At 41.9% G+C, this 23,303-nt stretch overlaps 1 protein-coding gene across 1 annotated transcript in view; it reads left to right on the top strand.

The window, feature by feature from the left end:
* Nucleotides 1-17,298, top strand: part of SLC12A8 (solute carrier family 12 member 8) — a 124,520-nt gene extending 107,222 nt beyond the window's left edge. Inside the window, exons 10-13 of the mRNA XM_012780430.3 lie at nt 5,819-5,916; nt 6,470-6,587; nt 12,595-12,655; nt 16,813-17,298. Coding sequence (XP_012635884.2) covers nt 5,819-5,916; nt 6,470-6,587; nt 12,595-12,655; nt 16,813-16,975 — 440 coding nt within the window. The 3' untranslated portion in view covers nt 16,976-17,298. The remainder of the gene's footprint in view (nt 1-5,818; nt 5,917-6,469; nt 6,588-12,594; nt 12,656-16,812) is intronic.
* Nucleotides 17,299-23,303: the final 6,005 nt, after the last annotated feature.

Here is a 23,303-nt window from a genome sequence, read left to right as displayed (position 1 = left end):
ATTCCTTCTGGAGAATGACTTTTCGAGATGTAACAAGATATATAAAACTGTTTAATTGCCATGATTTAGTAAATGTATTTGGGGGAATTGTATATTAAAAATAAAAAACCCAAAACTGAATGACAAACCAAAAAATGTATACCAGATTATCATAGCTGCATTGTTTGTGCTATTGACAAATTAGGAATAACTAAAATGCCCAGTATTTGGAAAGTGGTTGAGCAAATTGTAGTATCAACATGATAAAATACCACATGGATTTTAAACATGATTCTTTGTGGATTATAACATTACACATTCCCAGTTTATACATTATAATTAGAATTATGTGTTTATTTATTCTGACAAAGACATGGACTAGATTTTCAGAGTGGGTTTAATGTTTATTTTAAATAATTTGTATAGAATTACCTCGATTCATGATTTTAAAAATTCACTCAATTGGTTTTCCCCCTTCATGCTTAAAGTGTTTATATCTGCATGAGTTTTGTGAACATAGAACTTGTTAGACACATCACTAAATTTTAAAAGTCAATTTACTAGTATGCATTATGTTTATTATATTTGATATTTTTTAACATGCACGATGCATGATTTTGTTTGTTTTACGACCAGAGGCTTAAGAAAGTTGCCTTCCTGATTATTACTGCCTAGTATTTCAAGCATAAGAAACTGTCCTCCCATCCCCCACAAGTTTGTAAGAATTGCTTCTTCCAGCAAAATCCTAGACAAGAGAAAAAATTCCTTTAGTCATTTTGGACGGGTTTTGAAACCACAGCTATTTGGAATTATGAATAATTGTCTGTCTGTGTTGTACCTCTTTTAAGCCATTGAGCATCCTCACATAAATTCCCCCTTGCATTGCTGATGTGTAAAACTACATTGTGCTTGCCTGGTGAACAAATCCCTTTCTACCACTTCTCAAGTTTCTCAGAAAACACACACACAATTCCTTTAGGTTCAATATAACTGATGTTGTAGAAGATCAAATGTTGTGAAGGGGTGAACTTAACATTTGGCAAATCTCAGAGAGGCAAAAATATAAGTTCTTAACCAACAGTGTTCTCTCTTAATGGCCAACCATATTTTACTAAGCCTGTGATTTAAAAAACTTCATACATTGGGCACGTTAAAATTATGCAATTTAATTAATGGCAATCATAACAATTCCTTCTTTAAAAAGAGCAATAGAGCCATCCATTTAGATCAATCATAAATCTTGGCAGACTTTATTTTAATCCACAATTAATAAGAAGATTTTTACCAAGCACTTCCTGTATACAAACTTCTAAATGCCTAGAGCTGGTATTTAGAATATAAAAGATGGTCCTTGCCCTCCAGGTATAAATATATAAAAAAGATAGTATAATAGTTGGAAGCACATTATGAATGCGAATTGATGTTGAGAGGACAAAGACTTCTTAGGGGCTAGGATGATTTATTTATTCATTCAACCACAGGTATAGAGCATCTCCTATATTCCAGACACTATTCTAAGTGCTGGGGGAACATGCTGAATAGAAATAGAAGGTCTTTGCTGTCATAGTTTACATCCTAGTAGGGGAAGATACACAACAAACAAGCAAATATATACTGTAATGTCAATAGTGATTAGTGTTATGAAGAATAATAAAGTGGGGTGATGGGATTGAGAGAGACCAGGGTGGGGAAGGGGCACTATTTCAGATCAGATCTGAAAAGAACTTGCTGGGAAGAGAATATTTTAATGGAGAACTGAATTGCATGAAGCAGTGAGCCATGTAGAAAGGTGACAAGTTCCAGGTAAAGGAAATGACATGTATGAAGGTACAGATAGGAATTGAATGGGCAGGTTCCAAGAACAGCAGAGGTCTGGTGGTGACTGGAGAGTAGTGAGCCCAGGGAGAATGGTCGGAGAGGAATCCAGTGAGGAAGAGGGACAGTGCTGTGTAGGGCCATGCAGCCCACTGTGTGTGTGACAGAGGCCACGAAGGTTCTAGCTAGTGCTGCAGTGTGATCAGATTCAGGCTTTAAGAACATCACTGGCTTTTTTTTTTGAGACTGAGTCTCACTCTGTTGCCCAGGCTAGAGTGAGTGCCATGGCGTCAGCCTAGCTCACAGCAACCTCAAACTCCTGGGCTCAAGTGATCCTTCTGCTTCAGCCTCCCAAGTAGCTGGGACTACAGGCATGTGCCACCATGCCTGGCTAATTTTTTCTATATATGTTTAGTTGGCCAATTAATTTCTTTCTATTTTTTTAGTAGAGACAGGGTCTTGCTCTTGCTCAGGCTGGTTTCAAACTCCTGACCTTGAGTGATCTTCCCGCCTCGGCCTACCAGAACATCACTGGCTTTGAGAGGAATGTCTTACAGCGATAGAGAACCAAAGCCAATTTGGGGGTGTATTAATTAGGGTAGGCTAAACTGTAGTAGCAACCAAAAGTGCAGTAGCTCAAACACAATGTAAATTTATTTCTCACTTGCTTTAACAGCCTAGGAAGGGGGCTTCGAATCAATGGGAACTCTCTTCCATACATTGACTCAGGGCTCTTTCCATTTGTGCGATTTCACCTTCCCCTAGGACCTTGTCATGTGCAAAGAAAGTTGAAACTGAGTTACCAGATTTCAGGAAGAGGAAGGAGAAGGTGCATGGAGGAGAGGCATCCGTTCTCTTAAAGACATTGGCCCAGAAGTGGCACTCACCATTTCTGTTAGTGAGAATTTAGCCACATGGCCACACCCACCTGCAAGAAATCCTGGGAAAGTACCATAGCTGTGGTCTGTACCACAGGAGCCTACTGTAGGAAGTGGATGAAAGATGAAGGTGGCTTAGACAAGGATGAGAGCCAGGGAGTTGGTGAGGGGTGATCATATTCAGGATATATTTTGATGGTAGAATCAACAGGATTACTGATAGGATAGATGCAGGTGTGAGAGAAAGAGAGGAGTCAGGATTCACTTACATGTTTGTGTACATGGTGGTGTCACTCAGATGAAGAAGACTTGGGGGATAGATTTCTGTTTTAATTATGTTAAGTTTGAGGTGCTTCCTAGTCAACTAAAGGGAAATATTGAGAAAACAATGAGATATTCAAAACTTAAGTTCAAGAGAGAGGTCGAGGATGATGTAAGCTTGGAGTTATCAGCATATCAACAGTATGTAAAGCCATGGACTAGATGAGATCTCTTAGGAGTGGGCACATATGCAAAAAAGAAGAATGCTGAGGACCAGATGTTGGGATACTGCAATATTTTCAGGTTGGAAGGAGGAGGTGAGCCAGCAAGAGGAGACCGAGAAGAAGTGGGCAGTGAGATAGGAGAGAAACCAGTAAAGTGAAGCGCTTTAGAGAGGAAAGTATTTCAAGGAGGAAGTGACCGTGTGTGTCAGATGCTGTCTGAAAGGTCAAGTGGGATGAGGACTGGGAGTTGACCATTTAATTTGAAAACATTCAAAATGACTGTCAACTTTAGTTAGAGTAGTTCTAGTGGAATGGTATCTACAATCTTGAGAGTGGGTTGAGGAAATAACAGGACATAGAGATTGCATAGCAATTCTTTTGAGGAAGTTTACTGTAAGGGAGACAAAGAAATAGGGCAATAACGGGGGGGGGGTGACCTAGAGTCATTTAGGTGGAAGAAATTACAGTGTGTGTTTGATGGAAATGATTCAGTAGGGGACAGAAAAATTGATGATGTGAGAGCAGTGTCCTTGAACAGGCCAGAGGGGCTGGGATCCAGGGCACAAGGGCAGGGACAGGCCTTAGGTAGGAGCAGGGCTGCTCACCGGCTGTAAAAGGAGGGAAGGCAGAACAGAGTGTACAGATGCAAGTGAGTCGGCAGATTTGGCCATGAGAGGCTACGAAGTTCTCTTGGAGAGGAGAGCTTGTAGATGCGTTATATCTGACAGTAGGAGAATTAGTTGCCTGGGTATGAGACTGCTGAGGGATGCTGAAGTGTGAAAGCAGACGCATATGCAAGGGAATGCTGATAACCATGGGACCTAAGCTTGGTAAGAGAGTAGTGAAAACAGGAGGTAGGTGATGGAAAGCAAGAACACAGTAGGGCAAGTTGTCTGACAGTCCTTCTATAGACCTATGAATAGTTGGAGTGAGGAACAGAAGAGCACAAGAGCTAAAAAATAATTTTTTTAAAGGAGGTTGTGGGATGAGAGTAGATTGCTTAAAATTATGATTTAGGAAGTGTAAGTTTATTGGTAATGACAAACCTCAAGTATGGCTAAGAGAGTTGATGGTTTAAATGAATAAAAGAAAAGATTGTTGGAGTGAGGATTTCAGGGAACTGCAAAAGCAGGGCATTGAATGAGTTGTTTATGTAGAAGTCACTGTGTAGTCACCAGAATGATGATGGGTGGTGATAGAAAGATGGTGAGCCAGGGGCTGAAATCTTTAATGGGGGGGGGGGGGAGGCTGACCACAAGCTGGTAAAGGACTTTAATGATAAAGGAGAGGGCGTGAACTACTCTGATGGCCTGCACTTCAGAGGGGCCAGGTCATGAAGCCACAGTGACTAGAGAAGATGGAAGGCTTGGACCAGGAATACTGCCCACTGCATGCCAAGCCCCACACTCAAGATGGGTGTGGACCCTGCCCTCATAAAGCACATTATCCAGTGGGCATAAAGACACATAAATAAATATACACCTACAAATAATGGTAAGTGCTATGAAGGAAAAGAAACAGGTCATGAGAGAATGCATTTAGATTTTGTTGTGGGGCTGATTTCTATGAGGAAGTGCTATCTGAGCAGTGAGTAAGAGCTGGACAAGCAGAGGGCTAGAGGATCCATGAGAAGCAGGACCCAGCTACCTTCTAGGGGCCAAGAAAATCTCAGAAGTGACTAAGAGGGGGGAGGAGACTGGCATATGAGACGAGGTCTGGACACGTAGTGAAGAGGGAGGAGCTGGCGGAGTCAAGGCAGTTTGGCCAAAGCAGCAATTTGGTATTGGAGAACAGAGAAAGCGCCAGTTAGGGAGCTGTCAACCACGTTTCCTGAGCAACAAACGATGAAGGCTGAGGACACCTGAAGGTTTAGTGTTGAAATGAAGCAAAAACATACAGCAAAATTAATCCAACATGTCATTTGTTTGAAATGCTATTGTTGTGTTCATGGTAATTAGACCATATCGTTAAACAATCTAGATGCATTTTCATGGCTAAATTGAGCGTTTCTGGAACCAGCTGTAAACCAGGAAGGCAGAGTTGAGAAGCTTGGATGTGCCTGAAATCCGTGGAGGACAAGGCGGAGCCACACATTTGTTTATTGTCCGAGCCTTTTCCCCTCAGCCACCTTAACTGCCAGAAGAAGGAATGGAGGAGCTATTCTCCCTCCCTCTCTCTCTCTCCTTCATCACTTATGGTTTACACCCGAGACAGGGCTAACCTGAGCAACCTTCATAGCCAGAAGGTAGCAAAGACCATCCCACAGTTAGAAAGAAACCAGTGTGCCCCAACGGTCCGAGTCGTCACACCTGGGAGCCAAGAACACCTGATGCCCAATTTCCCCCTCTACCACTTATGTCTAAAAAAGACGGGAGAGCTCAAGTTCCCATTCCCCAGGCAACAGACCTGGGCAGACATGCAGTGGGTTTTAGAGGAGCTTTCTTCTCCTCTCTGCTCTTCCCTTGCCTTCTTTCTCAGATCCTTGGCTGGTGGGAGGCCTTAAACACTTTTTTCTTCCTTCTCCAAAGCAAGTACTAGCAGTTGTCTCTTAAGCTAAGCTACAAAATTGGGGAAGAGGAGCTCGTAAATATTTGCTCATAAAAACAGAAGACAGTCTGTTAGCAAATTGATAGCCAAGGATTTGGCTAATTTATTTTTTAGATTTCTTCCTGAAGTCCAGGCTCCAGGAACAAGATATCCAGAGGAGACCAACTTCTTTCTACAGCCACATGTGTAACCCCTGGGTCTCCCTGTTGGGGGTGAGTAACTTCATCTTGATTTTGATTGTCCTTAGGACATAATTCAGGTGGAGATTTGTCAGCTTGGTGGGGGAAGGAAAGAGGAGAGCTTAATTAGAAGCAATATAATTTAATTACTTGTTGCATTAGAATTTAGATGAGACATATTAATGGCAAGATTACATTTATTTAATGAACCACTTATTTTAACCAGTGATTTACTTTTTAAATAATTAATAGCCTCTGATAACCTCTGTGTTACTAAATTTCTAGGCCCACCAAATTAGCATAATTTCATCCTATTTATTTCTTGTAGAGAGCAATGGGACAAGGAGTTAGGATAGAATATCTATTTGTTGATAGCTTTGGTTAAAGGGTAACTTTTGGAGGGTATCTTCCCAAATATCTGCTTAAGTGAGGTTCTTTAAATTATGAGTGAATGTCAATTATTAAGACTTTTACACTCATTAGAAATTTATGAGAGGGACTACTGTTTCATAAGGCCCTAGCCTATGGCTTGCCTACCATGCAGAAAGCCATTAGGTGACTTGCCTTTCCTACTCTGTTTCTACAGGCTGTTGGGTCCCTTCTCATCATGTTTGTGATCCAGTGGGTCTATACCCTGGTTAGCATGGGTGTTGCTGCCATTGTGTATTTCTACATTGGCCGGGCCAGTCCAGGGCTTCCCCTTGGTAAGCAGCAGAGCCATTTTGCCACCACTTCCCTCCTTCTCTTTAGCATTCATTGAAAAAAAAAGTTTTGAACACCTATTACATGCCAACACAGACTCAGATATGAATCCCAATTTCAAGTAGTTTATAGTCTGGAAAGAGAACTGTGACATACACATAAATGATTACAATGAAAAATCATAACTTATTGTAAGGTTTATAAGACATGTAGAAATAAAATGGACAATAGAACAAGAGCTAGCTTTAAGGAATGAAATGGAAGTATACTGTTATAAGTTTCTTGTAATATATATTAAGTACTATAACATCACCCAAACATAGATTGTGGTAAGTTTAGGGTGTATACTATAAACCCTAAATCAACCACTGAAATAACACAACAAAGAATTATAGCTAAGCCAATAAAGGAGGTGAAGTTGAATGAGAAAGTACTCAAATCACAATAAAGCAGAAAAAGATATTAAAGGACATATGAGACAAACAAAAAAATAGCAAGATGGTTTAATATATATGGCATATATAGGGTTTATATATATAAACCTAATCATATTAATAATCATACTAAATATAGATGGTCTAAAGCAAATGTCAAAGATTGTCAGATTGAATAAAAAAAGCATGATCCAATTATATGCTGCCTCTTTTAACTATAAAGATACAAACAGGTTAAAAGTAAAAGGATGGAAAAAGATATACCAGGCTAATACTAATCAAAAGAAAGCTAGAGTGGCTATGTTAACATCAGACAAAGTGATTTTAGAGAAAATGTTACAAGGATAAAGATGGTCATTTTATAAAGATAAAGGGAAAATTCATCAGGAGGACACAATGAAGCTTAACAGACACTTTAAAACAGAACATTGAACTACATAAAGCAAAACCTGATAGACTACAAGAAGAAATAGAAAAGTTCACAATCACAGTCAGAAATTTCAAAATCTCTCTCCCAATAATTGATAAAACAAGTAGGCATAAAATCAGTAAGGCTATAGAAGACTTGAATAATGCTAGCAACAAACCTGACCTGACGTTTATAGAACACTGCACCCAACAAGAGCAGAATATATGTTCTTTTTAGGCATACATGAAACATTTACCAGGATAGATCATATTCTAGGACATAAAAAATGTTTCAATAAGTTAAAAGATATTCAAGTCAATTTAAGAACAAACAATGTTTTCTGACCAAAAGGAGAAGTAGTTAAAAGTAAACAACAGAAAAATATCAGAAAATACCCAACTTTTTAGAAACTAAAGAATACAAAATAACATTAGAAAAACCTACAGAAACCAAATAACCCATGGTTCAAAAAAGAAAGCAGAAATGAAATTATAAATCATTTTGAATTGAATAAAAATGAAAATACAACATATCAAAATTATAGGATATAGCTAACTTAGTATATAAAGGAAATCTACAGTAGCAAATGCTTATATTGGAAAAGAAGAAGCCAGGCATAGTTTACTCACTCCTACAGTCCCAGCTACTGGGGAGACTGAGGCAGAAGGACAATTTGAGCTCAAGAGTTTGAGGTTGCAGTGAGCTATGATAGTGCCACTGCATGCCAGTCTGAGCAGCAGAGCAAGAGCAAGACTCTGTCTCAAAAAAAAAAAAAAAGAAAGAAGAGAGTTCTCAAATCAGTGACCCCAGCTTCCAACTTAAGAAACTAGAAAAAGAAGTACAAATTAAATCTAAAATAAGAAGAAAAAAGAAACCATAAAGATCAGCATAGAAATCATAAAAATATAGAACGAAAAAAAAATAGAGAATGCCAATGCAACAATAAACTGGTTACATGAGAAGATCAATAAAATTGATAAACCTCTAGCCAAACTGATCGGAATAAAAGGAGGCACAAATTACCAATACCAAGAATGAATGAGATGACATCACTAGAGATTCTACAGATATTAAAAATGAAATAAAGGAATATTATAAATAGCTTTATGTCAATAAATTTGACAACTTAGATTAATTGGACAAATTGCATGAAATGTACAGACTACCAAAGCTCACTCAAGAAGAAATAGATATAGGGCTATTCGGGTAATCTATTAACAAATTAAATTGGTCATTAGAAACCTTCTCACAAAGAAAACTTTAGGCCTAAACCCTTTGAAAAACAACATACTGACATATCTTATAAATATAGATGCACAAAGTCTTAAAAGAATTTTAACAAATTGAATTTAATAATATATAAAAAGAATAATACATCATGACCAAGTGGGTTTGTCTCAGCAATGAAAAGTTGTTTTAACATCTGAGATTAATCAGTGTAATTTACCATGTTTACAGATGAGAAAAGGAAAACTACAAAACATTTTGAACAAGGAAATAAAGACTAAATTAAAGAAATAAATGAAGAGATATTCATTAATTGGAAGACTCAATATTCTTAAAATGCCAATTGTTTCCAAATTGTTATATAAATTCAACTCAATCCCAGTCAAAATCTCAATTTCCCTTTTTGTAGAAATTGTCAAGCAGATTCTAAAATAGTTATATGGAAATGCAAAGGACCTAGAATAGTTCAACTAACTTTGTAAAAGAAGAACAAAGTTGTAAGACTTGCACTTTCTGATTTTAAAATTGATTATAAAGCTCAAGGCACCAAGACAGTGTGATGTCTTGTCTAACAAGCTAGACAAGTAAGTCAATGGACAGTAGACAGTTCAGAATTTGACCCATACATAAATGGTTAATTGCTTTTCAAAAAAGATGCAAAGGCAATTCAGTGGGAGGAAAGAATAGTGTTTACTACAAATGACAGTGGAACAATTGAACATCCATAGTCAAAAGGTAAACTTCAATTAATATATCATACCATGAAAAAACTTAAAATGGATATTAGAACTAAATGTAAAATCTAAAACTATAAAATATCTAAAAGAAAATATAAGAGAAAATTTTAGTGACTGTGAGTTAGGCAAAGATTTCTTAGATATAACACCAGAAGCAGGAAAAAAAATTGATAAATTGGACTTCATCAAAATTAAGGACTTCTGATCTTAAAAAAACACTAATAATATAAAAGACAAGCAAAAAAAAAAAAAAACAAAAACGCTGTAAAGACAAGTCAGAGACCATGAGAAAAATATTAGCAGATCATACATCTGATAAAGGACTTGCATTCAGAATACATAAAAACTCTCAAAACCCAATAAGAAAAGAAAAAACAAACAGGTAAAAGTTTTAAATAAACGTCACTAAAGAAGACACATGAAAGACAAATATGCACATGAAAAGATGCTCAATAGCATTAGTCATTAGGGAAATTAAAACCACAGTAGGGTACTACTAAACACCTATTAGAATGACTAAAATTAAACATACTAACCATACTATGTATTGGCAAGGACGTAGAGCGACTAGAACTATATATACTGCTGGTGGGAATGTAAAATGATACAGCCACTTTGTAAAATGGTTGGGCAGTTTGTTAAAAAGTTAAATGTATACCTGCTATATGACCCAGCCATTGCACTCCTGGGTATTTGCCCAAGAGAACTGAAAGCATATTGCCATACAAAAACATGTACATGAATAATCATAACATAATAATTTATAATAGCTCCAAACTGGGCACAACCCAAATGTCCATGCACAGGTGACTCTATAAATAAATTGTGGTATATCCATACAATACACGTAATAGTAAAAGAGAATGAGCTATTGATACATGGGTGAATCTTAAAATAATTATACCAAGTGAAAGAAACCACACAAAAAGGGTGCATAGTATATTATTTTGTAAAATATATGCATAGTTATTGAAAATGTAAATTAACCTACAGTGACTGTAGATCAGTGGATGCTTTTGGATGGGGTGGGGTGGGGATACATGGGAGGCAGATCTTATGAAGTGGCTTGGGGAAACTTTTGGAGGTGATAGATATGTTCATTATCTTGCTTGTATGATGGTTTCACAGTGAATATGTATATAGGTCAACACAGACCAAACTGTACACTTTAAATACGGATGCTCCTCAACTTACGATGGTGTTATGTACCAATAAACCTATATTAAGTAAAAAACATCCCACGTTGAAAATGCATTTAGGCCTGGCACAGTGGCTCATGCTTGTAATCTTAGCACTTTGGGAAGATGAGGTGAGAGGATCGCTTGAGGCTAGAAGTTCATGACCAGCCTAGACAAGACCCTGTCTTTACAAAAGATTTAAAAATTAGCTGGATATGGTGGTCCACATCTGTAGTCCCAGCTACTCAGAAGGCTGAAGAGGATCATTTGAGTCCAGGAGTTAGAGGCTGCAGCGAGCTATGATGACACCACTGCACTACAGCCTGGGTGACAGAGCAAGAAAAGGCCTGAAATGCCAGAGCATCAAGATTACAGAAAATAAGAAAATGTAGTCAATACACAGTTTTTTGTACATCAATTGTTCCTCAAGCTGTTTAAAAAATACATTACAAAGCCCTTTTCAGCAAATTTTTCTGATGCCCCAATTTAAAATAAATCAATTAGTTTCAAGTTCTAACTAAATCAGATGGACCGTAATAATTTAGGCAAACTAAAAAAGTTCTTCAGAATTAGGCCGGGCGTGGTGGCTCACGCCTGTAATCCTAGCACTTTGGGAGGCCGAGCCGGGCGGATGGCTCAAGGTCAGGAGTTCGAAACCAGCCTGAGCGAGACCCCGTCTCTACCAAACATAAAAAGAAATTAATTGACCAACTAAAAATATATATACAAAAAATTAGCCGGGCATGATGGTGCATGCCTGTAGTCCCAGCTACTCGGGAGGCTGAGGCAGTAGGATCGCTGAGCCCAGGAGATTGAGGTTGCTGTGAGCCAGGCTGACGCCACGGTACTCACTCTAGCCTGGGCAATAAAGTGAGACTCTGTCTCAAAAAAAAAAAAAAAAAAAAGTTCTTCAGAATTAGAACAGTCTGATGTATATTTTTGAAATGTACTTGAAACATTTCAAGCCATGCACATTAAAAATAATGATTTAGAGATACAGTAATGCTTAGAAGAGATCTTTATATCAGCTAATTTCATGGATAGAATATATTTTCATTAATGTAGTAATTATTTCAGTGATGGCTTCTGAATTTCTCTTGAAAAATTTGATCTTAAAAAATTTAAATACTTACCAGAAATCTATTCACAGGAAAGTATGAAATCAAATTTCATACTAATGTCTATCTAAAATTTAGGTGATTAGAATCTAAATGATCAAACTTAAGTAGGGTCAGTTAATAAAATGCTTATGCTTATTTTCTTCCTTCTGACAATCTCAAAATATATTAGGAATCTTTTCTTGGCAATTGCAGGTATTAAAGCAGATCTAAAATTTATCCTCCCTTGAACCATAAGAACCCTAAAAGATACTGAGTAAACCCACATTATCAGCTGCATGTTGTTGACCTTAGGGACGGGTTTCTAAAAAAGATTGATAAACCCTATTCAAGTTGGTATCAAGATTATTTGGCTAGTATCAACAACGGTCTCACTTCAAAATTCAGCTCTAACATTCCTGCATGTTGATCTATTTGATTCATTTCACACCTATTGGAAACTTCCTAAGTACCAGATCCTGTGAAGTACTTGAGGATTACAAAGATGAAAAAAAATGTTCCTTATTCTCAAGGAGTGTATGGTCTAGTAGGGGATTTTATAGCATGTGTCCAACACATATCAGTGTGAATCTAAGAGAAAACATCATCAAACATTTTTTTTTCCTAAGACTGAAGTGAGCAAGTTCTCTGCATTTTTCTTCATAGCACTTTATCTAGTTTCTTTTGAGGGAGTTTGGAGTTTAGAAATAAATTTTTGAAAAGTACACTTGGGTGCAAAGTCCATTGTAGGCTGCTGTTACGGAGTATTACAAGGAACGTTGTTTGGTTAGACTGAAAAAGGAAAAAAAAATTGTGCTAATTCTGTGGGGGGTGGTACACAGGGTAGGAGTTCACTGTCTTAAATCTGAAATTATAGATACATATGTAGAGCCTTCATGAATATGTATGTGTATGTCTTCTCTGCAGGATCAGCTTCCAACTTCAGCTTTTTCCGGTGGATGAGGTCTCTTCTGATCCCCTCCTGCAGGTCTGTCCCAATCTGGGGCCAGTAGCAGGACGGATGAGCGTCCAGGGAGGTGCTAGGAGTGCCCCATTCCTGACCAGGCTTGGGCCTGGCTTGTGGTGTGGGCGCCTGACAACTGGGACCCGCCAGGAGACTCAGATGTTGCCCCTCTCTGTCCCCCACCCCACCCAGCCCCCAGCTTCAGCTCAGCAGACGCTCCCTCTGGCTCATGTCCTCATTCCTTCTTATCCTCAGTCATCGTGAGCTTTATTTAACATCTGATTGCCGGGGCGATAGGTCAAGAGAGCCACTCTCAGTGAGTTTACAGTCTAAGCCACATTGGCATCACTACACAATCACGCACAAGATTAAAGCCCAAAGGAAATGTAAAGCCAGGACACACATTCTTCCATCTCGAGTCAGAGGTATTTAATAGTTGATGTGACTGTGCCAAGGCCAAGCACAGAGATAAAGTAGAGATCTCTGTGGGATCCGTGTCCAGACACCCAGGGCGAGGGAGCAAACCTTCCTGCGGGGCAGGAGGAGGTCTCATGGCCGACATCTCCGAGGGCGACATCTCTCGGTGCCACAGTCCCTGTCCTTCTCCCTGAGTCCTGCAGTGCTGATGCTTCCTCGCCTTGTAAGGCCTCCGGATGTGGGGGAATGGCTCCCACCCCTCTGTCCATTTGAAAATCAGCACGGAGCCAACTCTGCAGGACAGGGAAAATCCAGGCAGAACCCAACCCAGTGTTTATTTGGTTTTATTTTTTTGGTTTGTTTTTGAAACTACATGTCAGCTTTGCACTTGCCAGTATTTCCACCTCCCGAGCCCAGACACTGCTATGGATCGGGGGACCCTTTCCCATTGATCCCAGATACCAGTTCAGAATCCTTTCTTTTCCCTTCATTTTTTTTTATTGTGGTAAAATACACAGAATGTAAGATTTACCATCTTAACCATTTCTGACTATAGAGTTCAGTGACATTAAGTACGTTCATGTTATTGTGCAACCATCACCACTACCCATCTCCAGAAGCCTTTCATTTCCCCAAACTGAAGCTCTATCCCCATTAAACAATAATTCCCGTTCCCCAGAATCCTTTTTAAGACAGCTCTTCACAAGCACTGCCGGCACTACAGGAAATAGGACTGTGGGGCTAGAGCTTGGGGTGAAGAGAAGAAGGAGCAAGAACTATAGAAGCCAACGGGGGAGAGGCCCGGCAGGGCGTGCGGAGAGAACTCCGTCAGCTGCCTGGGCTGGCTGCGCCCCGTGTCCTGTGTGGAGCTGTAGCAGGGTGGGTGACCGCTCTGCCTCTCATCAGTCTGAGGCACAAGGTTGGGCGACCCTGGTCACGACACACCTACACTGACCTCCTTTCCCCTGCAACCTAGTCCTGAGGGCAAGTAGAGTTTAAGTGGAAACAGATTCTGTGTAGAAGCTGCCCACAGATTCTGCAGCTGCGAGTGGTGTGTGGGAGATAATATTTGGCCTTGCCTGGTTTACAGGGATATTTTTAGTCATTTCTGGTTTTAAAGCCTAAAAATGGCCATAGAGGGTCACCACTCCTTATGCTGTACTCTGAATCCCTGGGATTTCACCTCAAAGGTCACTGCAATGCTCTGCAGGAAGAAGAATGTATTAGGAGGAGATTATTCTTAGAAAAGGACAGTACTTTGGCTGGAATGGAACCTAGTCCACACCATTCATGACATAAGTCCCAGGTTCTGTGGGCTATGAAATGGGGGACAGAGTTCTCAGCTACATCAGCATCAAACTTGCTGGCCTTGCTGTGGCTGCTGGGAGGTATTTTGGGATGGTTACTCAGGAGAGTGAAAGGACTAAGAAATGGTGATTTATTTAAAAATAGAGAATTTTAAAATAAGTCACTATTGTGATTAATAATCACAGTAAGTATTATTATTCATCACATTTATTGATTAATAATCATTATTAACCAATGTGCATTTTCTACTTTGTCGTTTTTTTTTTTTTTTTTTTGAGACAGAGTCTCGCTTTGTTGCCCAGGCTAGAGTGAGTGCCATGGCGCCAGCCTAGCTCACAGCAACCTCAAACTCCTGGGCTCGAGTGATCCTTCTGCCTCAGCCTCCCAAGTAGCTGGGACTACAGGCATGTGCCACCATGCCCGGCTAATTTTTTTTTTATATATATATCAGTTGGCCAATTAATTTCTTTCTATTTATAGTAGAGACGGGGTCTCGCTCTTGCTCAGGCTGGTTTTGAACTCCTGACCTTGAGCAATCCGCCCGCCTCGGCCTCCCAAGAGCTAGGATTACAGGCGTGAGCCACAGCGCCCGGCCTACTTTGTCGTTTTGAGCCCCCTTACCCCTACCAACTATAGCCCCAAAAACCCTTCAAAACCAAAGATGACAACAAATGTAGAGTGTGTTTGGGTAGAAGAATCTGGCTGGGTTACTTTCTCTGATATACCTACCGTCCCCAGTAACTGTGTGAAGTTAAACCTGACGTTGAGAAGGCTTTCTCTCCTGAAGCCCTAGCAACTGTTCAGATGAGTATTTTTAAGCTGTTCTAGACTAGACAGTGAAGTATATGATGTCCCCAAACTCAGAAGCATGTCATGGTTTCACCTAAAAAAAAAAAAAAAAAAAGAATTAGCAAAAACAAAATAAAAAGATATGATACATTGGCAAAAACATTTACACATTGACTGGTATGGTATTTTTGTCACTTTCTAACCTTTCTTTTTGGAGACACAACCTTTATAGAAGTTAATTGAGTTCTCAGAAACCCTCAAGCTATATGATTTATTAATAGATGTGTTCTCAACAAATGGCTATAAAGCCTTGGTCATGTGATCCAAACTCAAAGAGCAAGAAAGACGTTTTGCCAGAGTCAGTGGAAGCTTTCTGCTAACTTCCACAGATTTAGAACATTAGATTTCCACCTTTTAAAAATTCTCAAATATATTCCTTATTTAAACAATTGAACCTTAACTACTAGTAAAGTAGATGATTCTTTCAAAGTAAAATTGTTAAGAGGAATCCATGCCTAAGTTGTGACTCAGGACCTAACACAGACTGCTGGGGCGGGAAGAAGTGTGGAGCGATAAGAACATGGAGGCAAAAGGAGGCAGAGAGGCTTCCAGAGGCCACTAAGCTTATTATGGTCAGAGCAGTGCCTGGGGCTGTCTTCTGTGGCTGCCCTGACTGCCACTCTGAGCTCTCCTCGCTCCATTCTGCCTCCAGCACGTTCCCTGTATCCTAGCATTTCCTCACCACTTTATTCCAACTCCAGCTGTATGCAGAGACTGCAGTGACAATGGGATCTAGATGGACTTGCTCTTTGTCTTGAGGCCACCTTTGTGGGAAAAGCCTCTGCAGTTTCCCTCTTAGTGGCTTGCCACATACACCTTAGCTCTGGAAGTCATTCCCCATACAACTGTCTTTCCAATGAATCAAAAAGGTTTCTCTTTTCACTCTTCTCAGTTTTGCAGTCTTTCCATTCTGTTATTTCATTTGACAAAAAAGCAAGAAAGGCCTAGCATGGTGGCTCACACCTGTAATCCTAGCACTTTGGGAGGCCAAGGCTGGAGGATCGCTCAAGCTCAGGGATTCAAGACCAGCCTGAGCAAGAGTGAGACCCTGTCTCTACTAAAAACAAAAAAAGAAAAAAAAGAAAAGAAAAATTAGCCAGGTGTCATGGCACACGCTTATTGTCCCAGCTCTACTTGGGAGGCTGAGGTAGGAGGATCACTTGAGCCCAGGAATTTGAGGTTATAGTGAGCTACGATGTGCCACTGCACTCTACCTGGGGTGACAGAGCCAGATTCTGTCTCAAAAAAAAGAAAGAAAAGGAGAAGCTACAGAGACAGAGCCCTAACATGACATCACTTGGAAGGCAAAATCCCTCTTTGTGGGTTACCTCCTATCAGGTAGGTAGTTTCATACTTTTCTACTTAAGAAGAGTAGATAGCACTCTCCTCATTTTATTTGATACTTAGTATTTCTCACACTTTTTAGCTCATAAACTTGTAAATATAGCTTTCAATGATTATGTTTTAAACATCTAAATACATGTTGAATAATTAAGACAACTGACATTTTTGCAAATAATTTCTCTATTCTGAGTAGACTCATCTCCCCTCTCCAGCCTCCACTTGTTCTTCTCCTCTCACCGTCCTCTGTGTGTCTGTTGCTGTAGGAGCTTGCGGTCCCCCCAGGAGCAGATAATTTTGGCACCGTCCCTGGCCAAGGTTGACATGGCGATGACGCAGCTCACCCAGGAGAACGCGGACTTTGCCACCCGGGACCGCTACCACCACTCCTCCCTCGTGAGTCCGGAACAGCTGATGCCTCAGTACTAGCCGCAGCGCTGGGACCTGCCTCTTTGGGCGCTGTCCTGTGCACAGTGGAGCCAAGTCCCGCAACTGTCGGGGAGCTGCTTCTCCTCGGCAGGAACCTCAGGGCCCGCCTTCCCACTGCTGCTCTGGACAGCGCAGACCAACCTGCGCTGTGGTCTGGAGCACCATGGCCCACCCAGGGTGACATTGGAGTGGCGGTGGCTCTGCAACACCACACCCAGTCTGAAGAGCTCCACGTGGGCCACCAGGACCACCTATCAGGTGTGGAGAGCCAGAACCGGATTGCTTGTTCTGAGGGCCACAATAAATGCTTATTTTATATTGTATCATTTTATTTATTTTTTAATAAATAATACACTCATGTGCTTCAAAAGCCCAACATATAATCACATAGAGAGTGAAAAGTCTCCTCCCATCCTTGTTCCCCATCTGCTCAGTTCCTGTCCCCTGGCCCAGAGATGACCACTGTTCTCACGCAGACTTCCTGCATTTCTTTATGAATATACAAGCAAATAGGAATGTGGATTCTTATCTGCCTCTTTTTATACACAAAAGGTAGCATGTTTTACACGTGTTCTGCACCTTGCTTTTTCCCCTTAACAATCTGTCTTGGAGACATTTCCATATCCATACATATGCAGTTTCCTTGTTATTTTTCATTGTGTATATGTGCTATAGCTTATTTCACCAGTTCCACAATGATGAGCATTTGGATTCTTTCCAATCTTTTGCTATTACAATCAGTTCTGCAGTGAATACTCTTGTACATATGTACAAGCGTAAAGTATATCCACAGGAGAAATTCCCAAAATTTTGTATTTAACTGCAGCTAGAGTGTGTAAATAGTAGTATTAATCAGGTCTTGGCCGGGGTTCCCTGGGCAGCAGAAGTTTCTGAGCTACCGCTGTGTTGGAGAGTGCATCAGGGAGGAAGGAGGGGGAGAGGAGGAGTGAAGCAGGAGGGAGGGTTAGCAACCACTGAATGTCACATGCAACTAGATGCTTGCTCTCCAGGGAAAGGATCTTCTGAGAGCCTACAGGAACATCAGATGTAGGAAAGGATCAGAGCTCATCTACTGGTTTCTGTTTCTCATAATCAAAGGTTAGCTTCCAGTGGGCATTAACCACCCCTACAACTGTGATTCGCACATGCACGAATGCCTAGTGATTCTGCAGCACACAGACACTGGCTGGAGCCCACCCAGACCTGGTTGTTGCAGTGGCAGTTGAGGTGGAACAAGTGGCCTCAGCCCCAGAGACAGGTGAGGCAGAGAGGATCTGAGGTTGCACATTAAGAGGTGTTATATGTAGCCTGTATATTGACAAAGGTCAGTAGCATATATAGGTTGTCAGAAAGACAAAACATGCATGTCACTGGATCATTCAGACACTGGATCATTCTTAATTATCTAAAGGATGCTCCAAAATGTCAGCACAGTTGGTATATATGACACTGAGACTAGCAACATTTTCTGAGAGGCATATTCCTGGCCTAAAAGTTTTACCAAGGAGTCCACAGTTGTAGGTGATAATATCTGAATGAGTCAGGATTGTATCAGACCACCTGGGACCATGAATGTCTCCCCTGAGGCCAAGCTGTCTAAAGATTGATCCATCCGATGATCCATCCCCCATCTACACACTCACCCATCATTGATCCATCCACCCATCCATTGATCTACCTATCTATCCATCCATCCATCCATCATGCATCCATCCATGGCTGGAGACACTATACTCATAACTTTGTAGATAGGTACCTGGAACCACCTCATCTGAGTCTGTACACCTCACCAATCTCAGAGCTTTATAATATAAAAACATTATCACAGACCATTCAGGTATACACAGACTTATAAGGTATCTCCCTCAAAGTTTCAGGATGAGTACAGCCCAGTCCCAGAGCATTCTTAAACTCAGGGCTAGGAACCATCACCCTGTGTACCTAGAGTATGAGGAGGGAAGTCTGAAGAATGATAAAAATCCATCCTCAAAATTTCATAGGGCTTTATTAAAAAAAAAAAAAATAAGGTTGCATGATCTAGGCCCAGGGAAAATCCAGCTTCAGATCTGCTCCTTCCCTGGTAAGTGCGTTATTGTTTCTGCTCTCCCTGCTCTGCGGGAGCTGAGGTCCCCCGCTGAGACTAGGCCAGCAGGGGCAGAGGCTGAGGAACCCATGGAGTAAGCAGAGCTCCAGTTGTGCCCGGAGCTGCTGGAGCGGGTTGTGGGGGCGGCGTGGAGGCAGGAACAAAATGAATGGCACACGCGGTCCTGATGTATCACTTTCCTATTGCTGCTGTAACAAACTACCACACATTTAGTGGCTTCAAACAACACGCACTATTTTTTTGTACTTCTAGAGGTCAGAAATCTAAAATGGGTCTCACTGGGCTAAAGTCAAGGCATGGACAGGGCTGCAGTCTTCTGAAAGGTCTAGTGGGCATCTGTTTCTCACTTGTTCCTGCTTCTGGAAGTGCTCGCATTCCTTGCTCAGGCTCTTTTTGTCTCCAAAGCCAGCGGTCAGCAGCCACACCTCCTCCCCCCCTGCTCCTGCATCACATGTCCCTCTCCCGCCCTCCTGCCTCCCTCTTCTGCTTTGGTGGCTCCTCCAGCATGACCTCCCCGTCTCAAAATCCTTCACCCGATCACATCCGCACAGCCCCTTTGCCCCGTAAGTGACATCTTCACAGGTTCTGGGGATGAGGACCCAGCTGTCTTTGCAGGGGCATCCTTCTGCCAGCCACACCTGACTCGGGCTGGGGAGCAGCACACACGAGAGGGCTGGAGTGCAGTAAATGCAAGTGTACGGTGGCGCTGCTGGATGGATCCACGAGTGCTGGGAAGACGAGTGGGGAAGAAATCCAGGAATCTTCTTGGAGGAAGCAGGTTGTGGACCATTGGTGAGAGCGTATAGGAAGGCTCTGAACCGAGGGAATGAGATAGACAAAGACACAGGAGGCAGAAGGACCCAAGCCGGAGAGAGCAGGCTCACCTTCAGCCGGACAATTCTTCCTACCTTTACTTTTAAGTGGGTTCACATTAGAGGGAGTAGGTGGGTGTAGTCTCACATTCATGGGATTGGAGGAAGGAAAGAAATCTCTGTTGGAACCCTGGCTCTACCACTTACTAGCTCTGTGATCTTGGGCAGGCGTCTTCATCTCCTTGAGCTTTGGTTTCCTTCTCTGTAAAATGGGAATTATAATTCCTACCTGCCTCCACGTGGAGTGTGAGTACTAAATAAAATGAAACTCACATTTTTTTGGAGGCGATAAAGAGGGGGTGTGCGCTAGGGGTGCAGGGGAGTGTCTTAAACATGTTCTCCTACCACCCCTGCTGGTTCCATGTCGCTTACTGCAAGCAACACAGTAAGAATAAAAAACCCCAAACCACGAGAACTGCAGCGCTTCTTGGCACCTGCCAACCTGCAATTTCAGTAGGGCATGGTGGAGCCCTACTCCCTGAGGGCAGGAAACCTTCATGCCCGCATCAGAGTGAGAGTTCCCCCTGCCTGCCCCTGTCCCACCCCCTCAGCCTATCAGGTTCATTTGGCCACCTCCCTATATCTCTGCTCCAGTCAGCCCTCTCCCTCCCTTCCTGGAGGCTTAGAAATTTTTCTTAAACACCAGAAAAACCTACCTCATTCTCCAGGTCTCTTGAACTAAGGTGTACTCCAGAACAAATAATGCACTCTTTTTTGTGCCTGGTCCCCTCCAGGTCCACAAAGACACTTGAGAGGTGGGGATCAGCGGTGTTGGTGCAGGGGCTTGGGGTTATTCCACACGGTTTGCACTACTCAGCACTGCTCAGCGTCCATGCACCTTGGTGGTGCACCTGGGCTCCTTTGAGAGGCTCGCAAGCAGAAACAGATGCCAGTTTGTCTGTCTGAGGCAGGAAGGAGAGGCTTAGGCCCCTGACCCTTGACGAGGTATCTTCTTGGGAGAAGGTCACATTCAAGCAAAAGGCAAAGCAGATGGCGAGAAAGACCTACCAGCATCAGGGGTCCCTCCCTGGCTATGCTCCCGGGAATGCAGCCCGCCCCGCAGCAGCAAGGCTGGCCCCCGCCCCTGTTCCCTGGCTCCGATGGGCTGGGGGAGGGGGACGCAGTGGCACCACCATTCACTGAGGTGAGGGGTCTGCAGCCACCCTCTAAAAGAGGCAGAGCGGTTCTCTAAATGGAAGTCTCTAAAATAATGGACAGCTGAGATTTTTCTGTTTTATTATGTTAAAAAAAAACCACACCAGTGCACGTGTGTGTTTGTGTGTGTGTGCACTCTCCTGTTTCTGTTAAGAGAAGGCGCTGTATTAAAAAGCTGGACTCACCAAATGTGAAGCCTGGCTTAAAACACGGGCCATGTGGTGTACATCAGATTGGCTTCGGGAAGCTCTGAGGGCAGGTGGCGTTTCCAAGGATTAGCAGTCATACCCAGCAGTCAGCAGGAGGGCTCGATGAGTTCTGATCTGCGAGATGTGACATATACCATGTGTATTAAGAGGCTGATGATGGAGAAAACAGCACTGGTTTCAAATATGAGCCCCAAACTGAAAGTCACGAGGGCAAATGCTCCAAATGCTTGTCAATTTCTATATTGATCAAGCCGCTTCTCACACGGGCAGCTCAGTGTGACTCTGTGTGCTTGTAACAGTCAGAGACTTATTGCTGTAACAAGCAGCCCCCAGATCTCAGTGCCTTGACCCTGTAAATGTATTTCTAGCTCATGCTACATTCTAACACAGGTTGGAAAGGAGGGAGGGGTTCTGCTTTACACTGTCATTTAGGGACCGGGGCTCCTTCAGTTTAGTAGCTTAAACATCTTCTGTGCCCTCAGCATCTTCCCCTGAATTCTCAGCGTCCAGCTGGCAGGTGAGAGAAGAGACAGACACCTGGGGGAGCCCAGGGAGGTTTTAGGGGCCCAGGCCAAAGGGCTCATATCACTTTCTCCCGCATTTCCTTGGCCAGAACTAGACTCCTAGTCTACCTAGTTGAAAGGCAGGCTGGGAAACACAGGCCAGCTGTGTGCTCAGGAAGAAGACGACTGGGTGTGGTGGGCCTCTGGCCCGTCCCTGCCACTGCGCTGCAGGATGAGAACAGCTGGGTTCAGTTCTCTACTGATGGAAAAGGAGCCAGTCTCCTGATCTGAGTAGGTTCGTGCCTTCAGAGCTGTCTCCTGGGCTAGATCACACTCCATCCAAGTATTCTGCCACTCTGCAAATCATGCATGGAATTCCATTTTTCAATACTCTCTTCAGAGCCTTTGAATATTCTAATACACAGCAATCCTTTGAGAGTGCATTTCTGGTGCTTACAGGACTCATTTGGACCCGAGTCTGGGAATAAGGGGACCAATCAAGCTAATTCATCTTCTTTGGGTCAGAAATGAGGTGTGGCCATAGAATAAACTGATGATGGAGGCAAATTTCAAAGGTGAGACCCCGGGACAACACATTTGAGGATTGACAGTGTCATTGGAATAATTGTGTGAGGCCTCCCAAGGTGCTGTTTTCGAAGGAACAATATTTATTCAGATAATAAATCTAAATGTGCCATATAATGACGTTTTAGTCAATGAGAGACCACATATACAACAGTGGTTTATAATCCCATCAGATTATAGTGGAGCTGAAAAATTCTTATCCCCTACTGGCGTGGTAGCTGCTGTAATGCCACAGCACCGCACGTTGCTCACGTACGTGTGTGTGTGTGTGTGTGTGTGTGTGTGTGTGTGTGTGTGTGGTGATGCTGGTGTAAACCTACTGCACTGCCAGTCGTATCAAAGTACAGCAGTTATGTAAGGATGTAATACTTGATAATGCTAATAAACGACTGTTACTGGTTTATGTATTTGCGATACTATTCTTTTCATAGTTATTTTAGAGTGTCCTCCTTTTACTTATTAAAAAAAAAAGAGTTAACTATAAAACAGCCTGAGGCTGGTCCTTCAGGAGGTGTCCCAGCAGGAGGCATTGCTATCACAGGAGATGCCAGCTCCACGCCTGTCATTGCCTCTGAAGACCTTCCAGTGGGACAAGATGTGGAGGTGGAAGACAGTGACATTGATGAGCCTGAGCCTGTGTACGCCCAGGCTAATGTGTTTGTCTTTGTTTTGAACAAAAGAGTTTAAAATGTTAAATAAATAAAAAAATTAAAAATATAAAAAAGCTTATAGAATAAGGATATAAAGAAAAGATTTTTGCATAGCTGTACAAATAGTGTTTGTGTTTTAAGCTAAGTGTTAACACAGAAGAGTCAAAAACTCAAAAAAATTAAAAAGTTTATAAAGTTAAAAGGCCATAGTAAGCTAAGGTTAAGTTATTAAAGAAAGAAAATTTTTTTC

The sequence above is a fragment of the Microcebus murinus genome, chromosome 1 (genome assembly GCF_040939455.1).
Source record: "Microcebus murinus isolate Inina chromosome 1, M.murinus_Inina_mat1.0, whole genome shotgun sequence".
Lineage (NCBI taxonomy): Eukaryota > Metazoa > Chordata > Mammalia > Primates > Cheirogaleidae > Microcebus > Microcebus murinus.
This window is presented reverse-complemented; position numbering and strand designations above follow the sequence as displayed.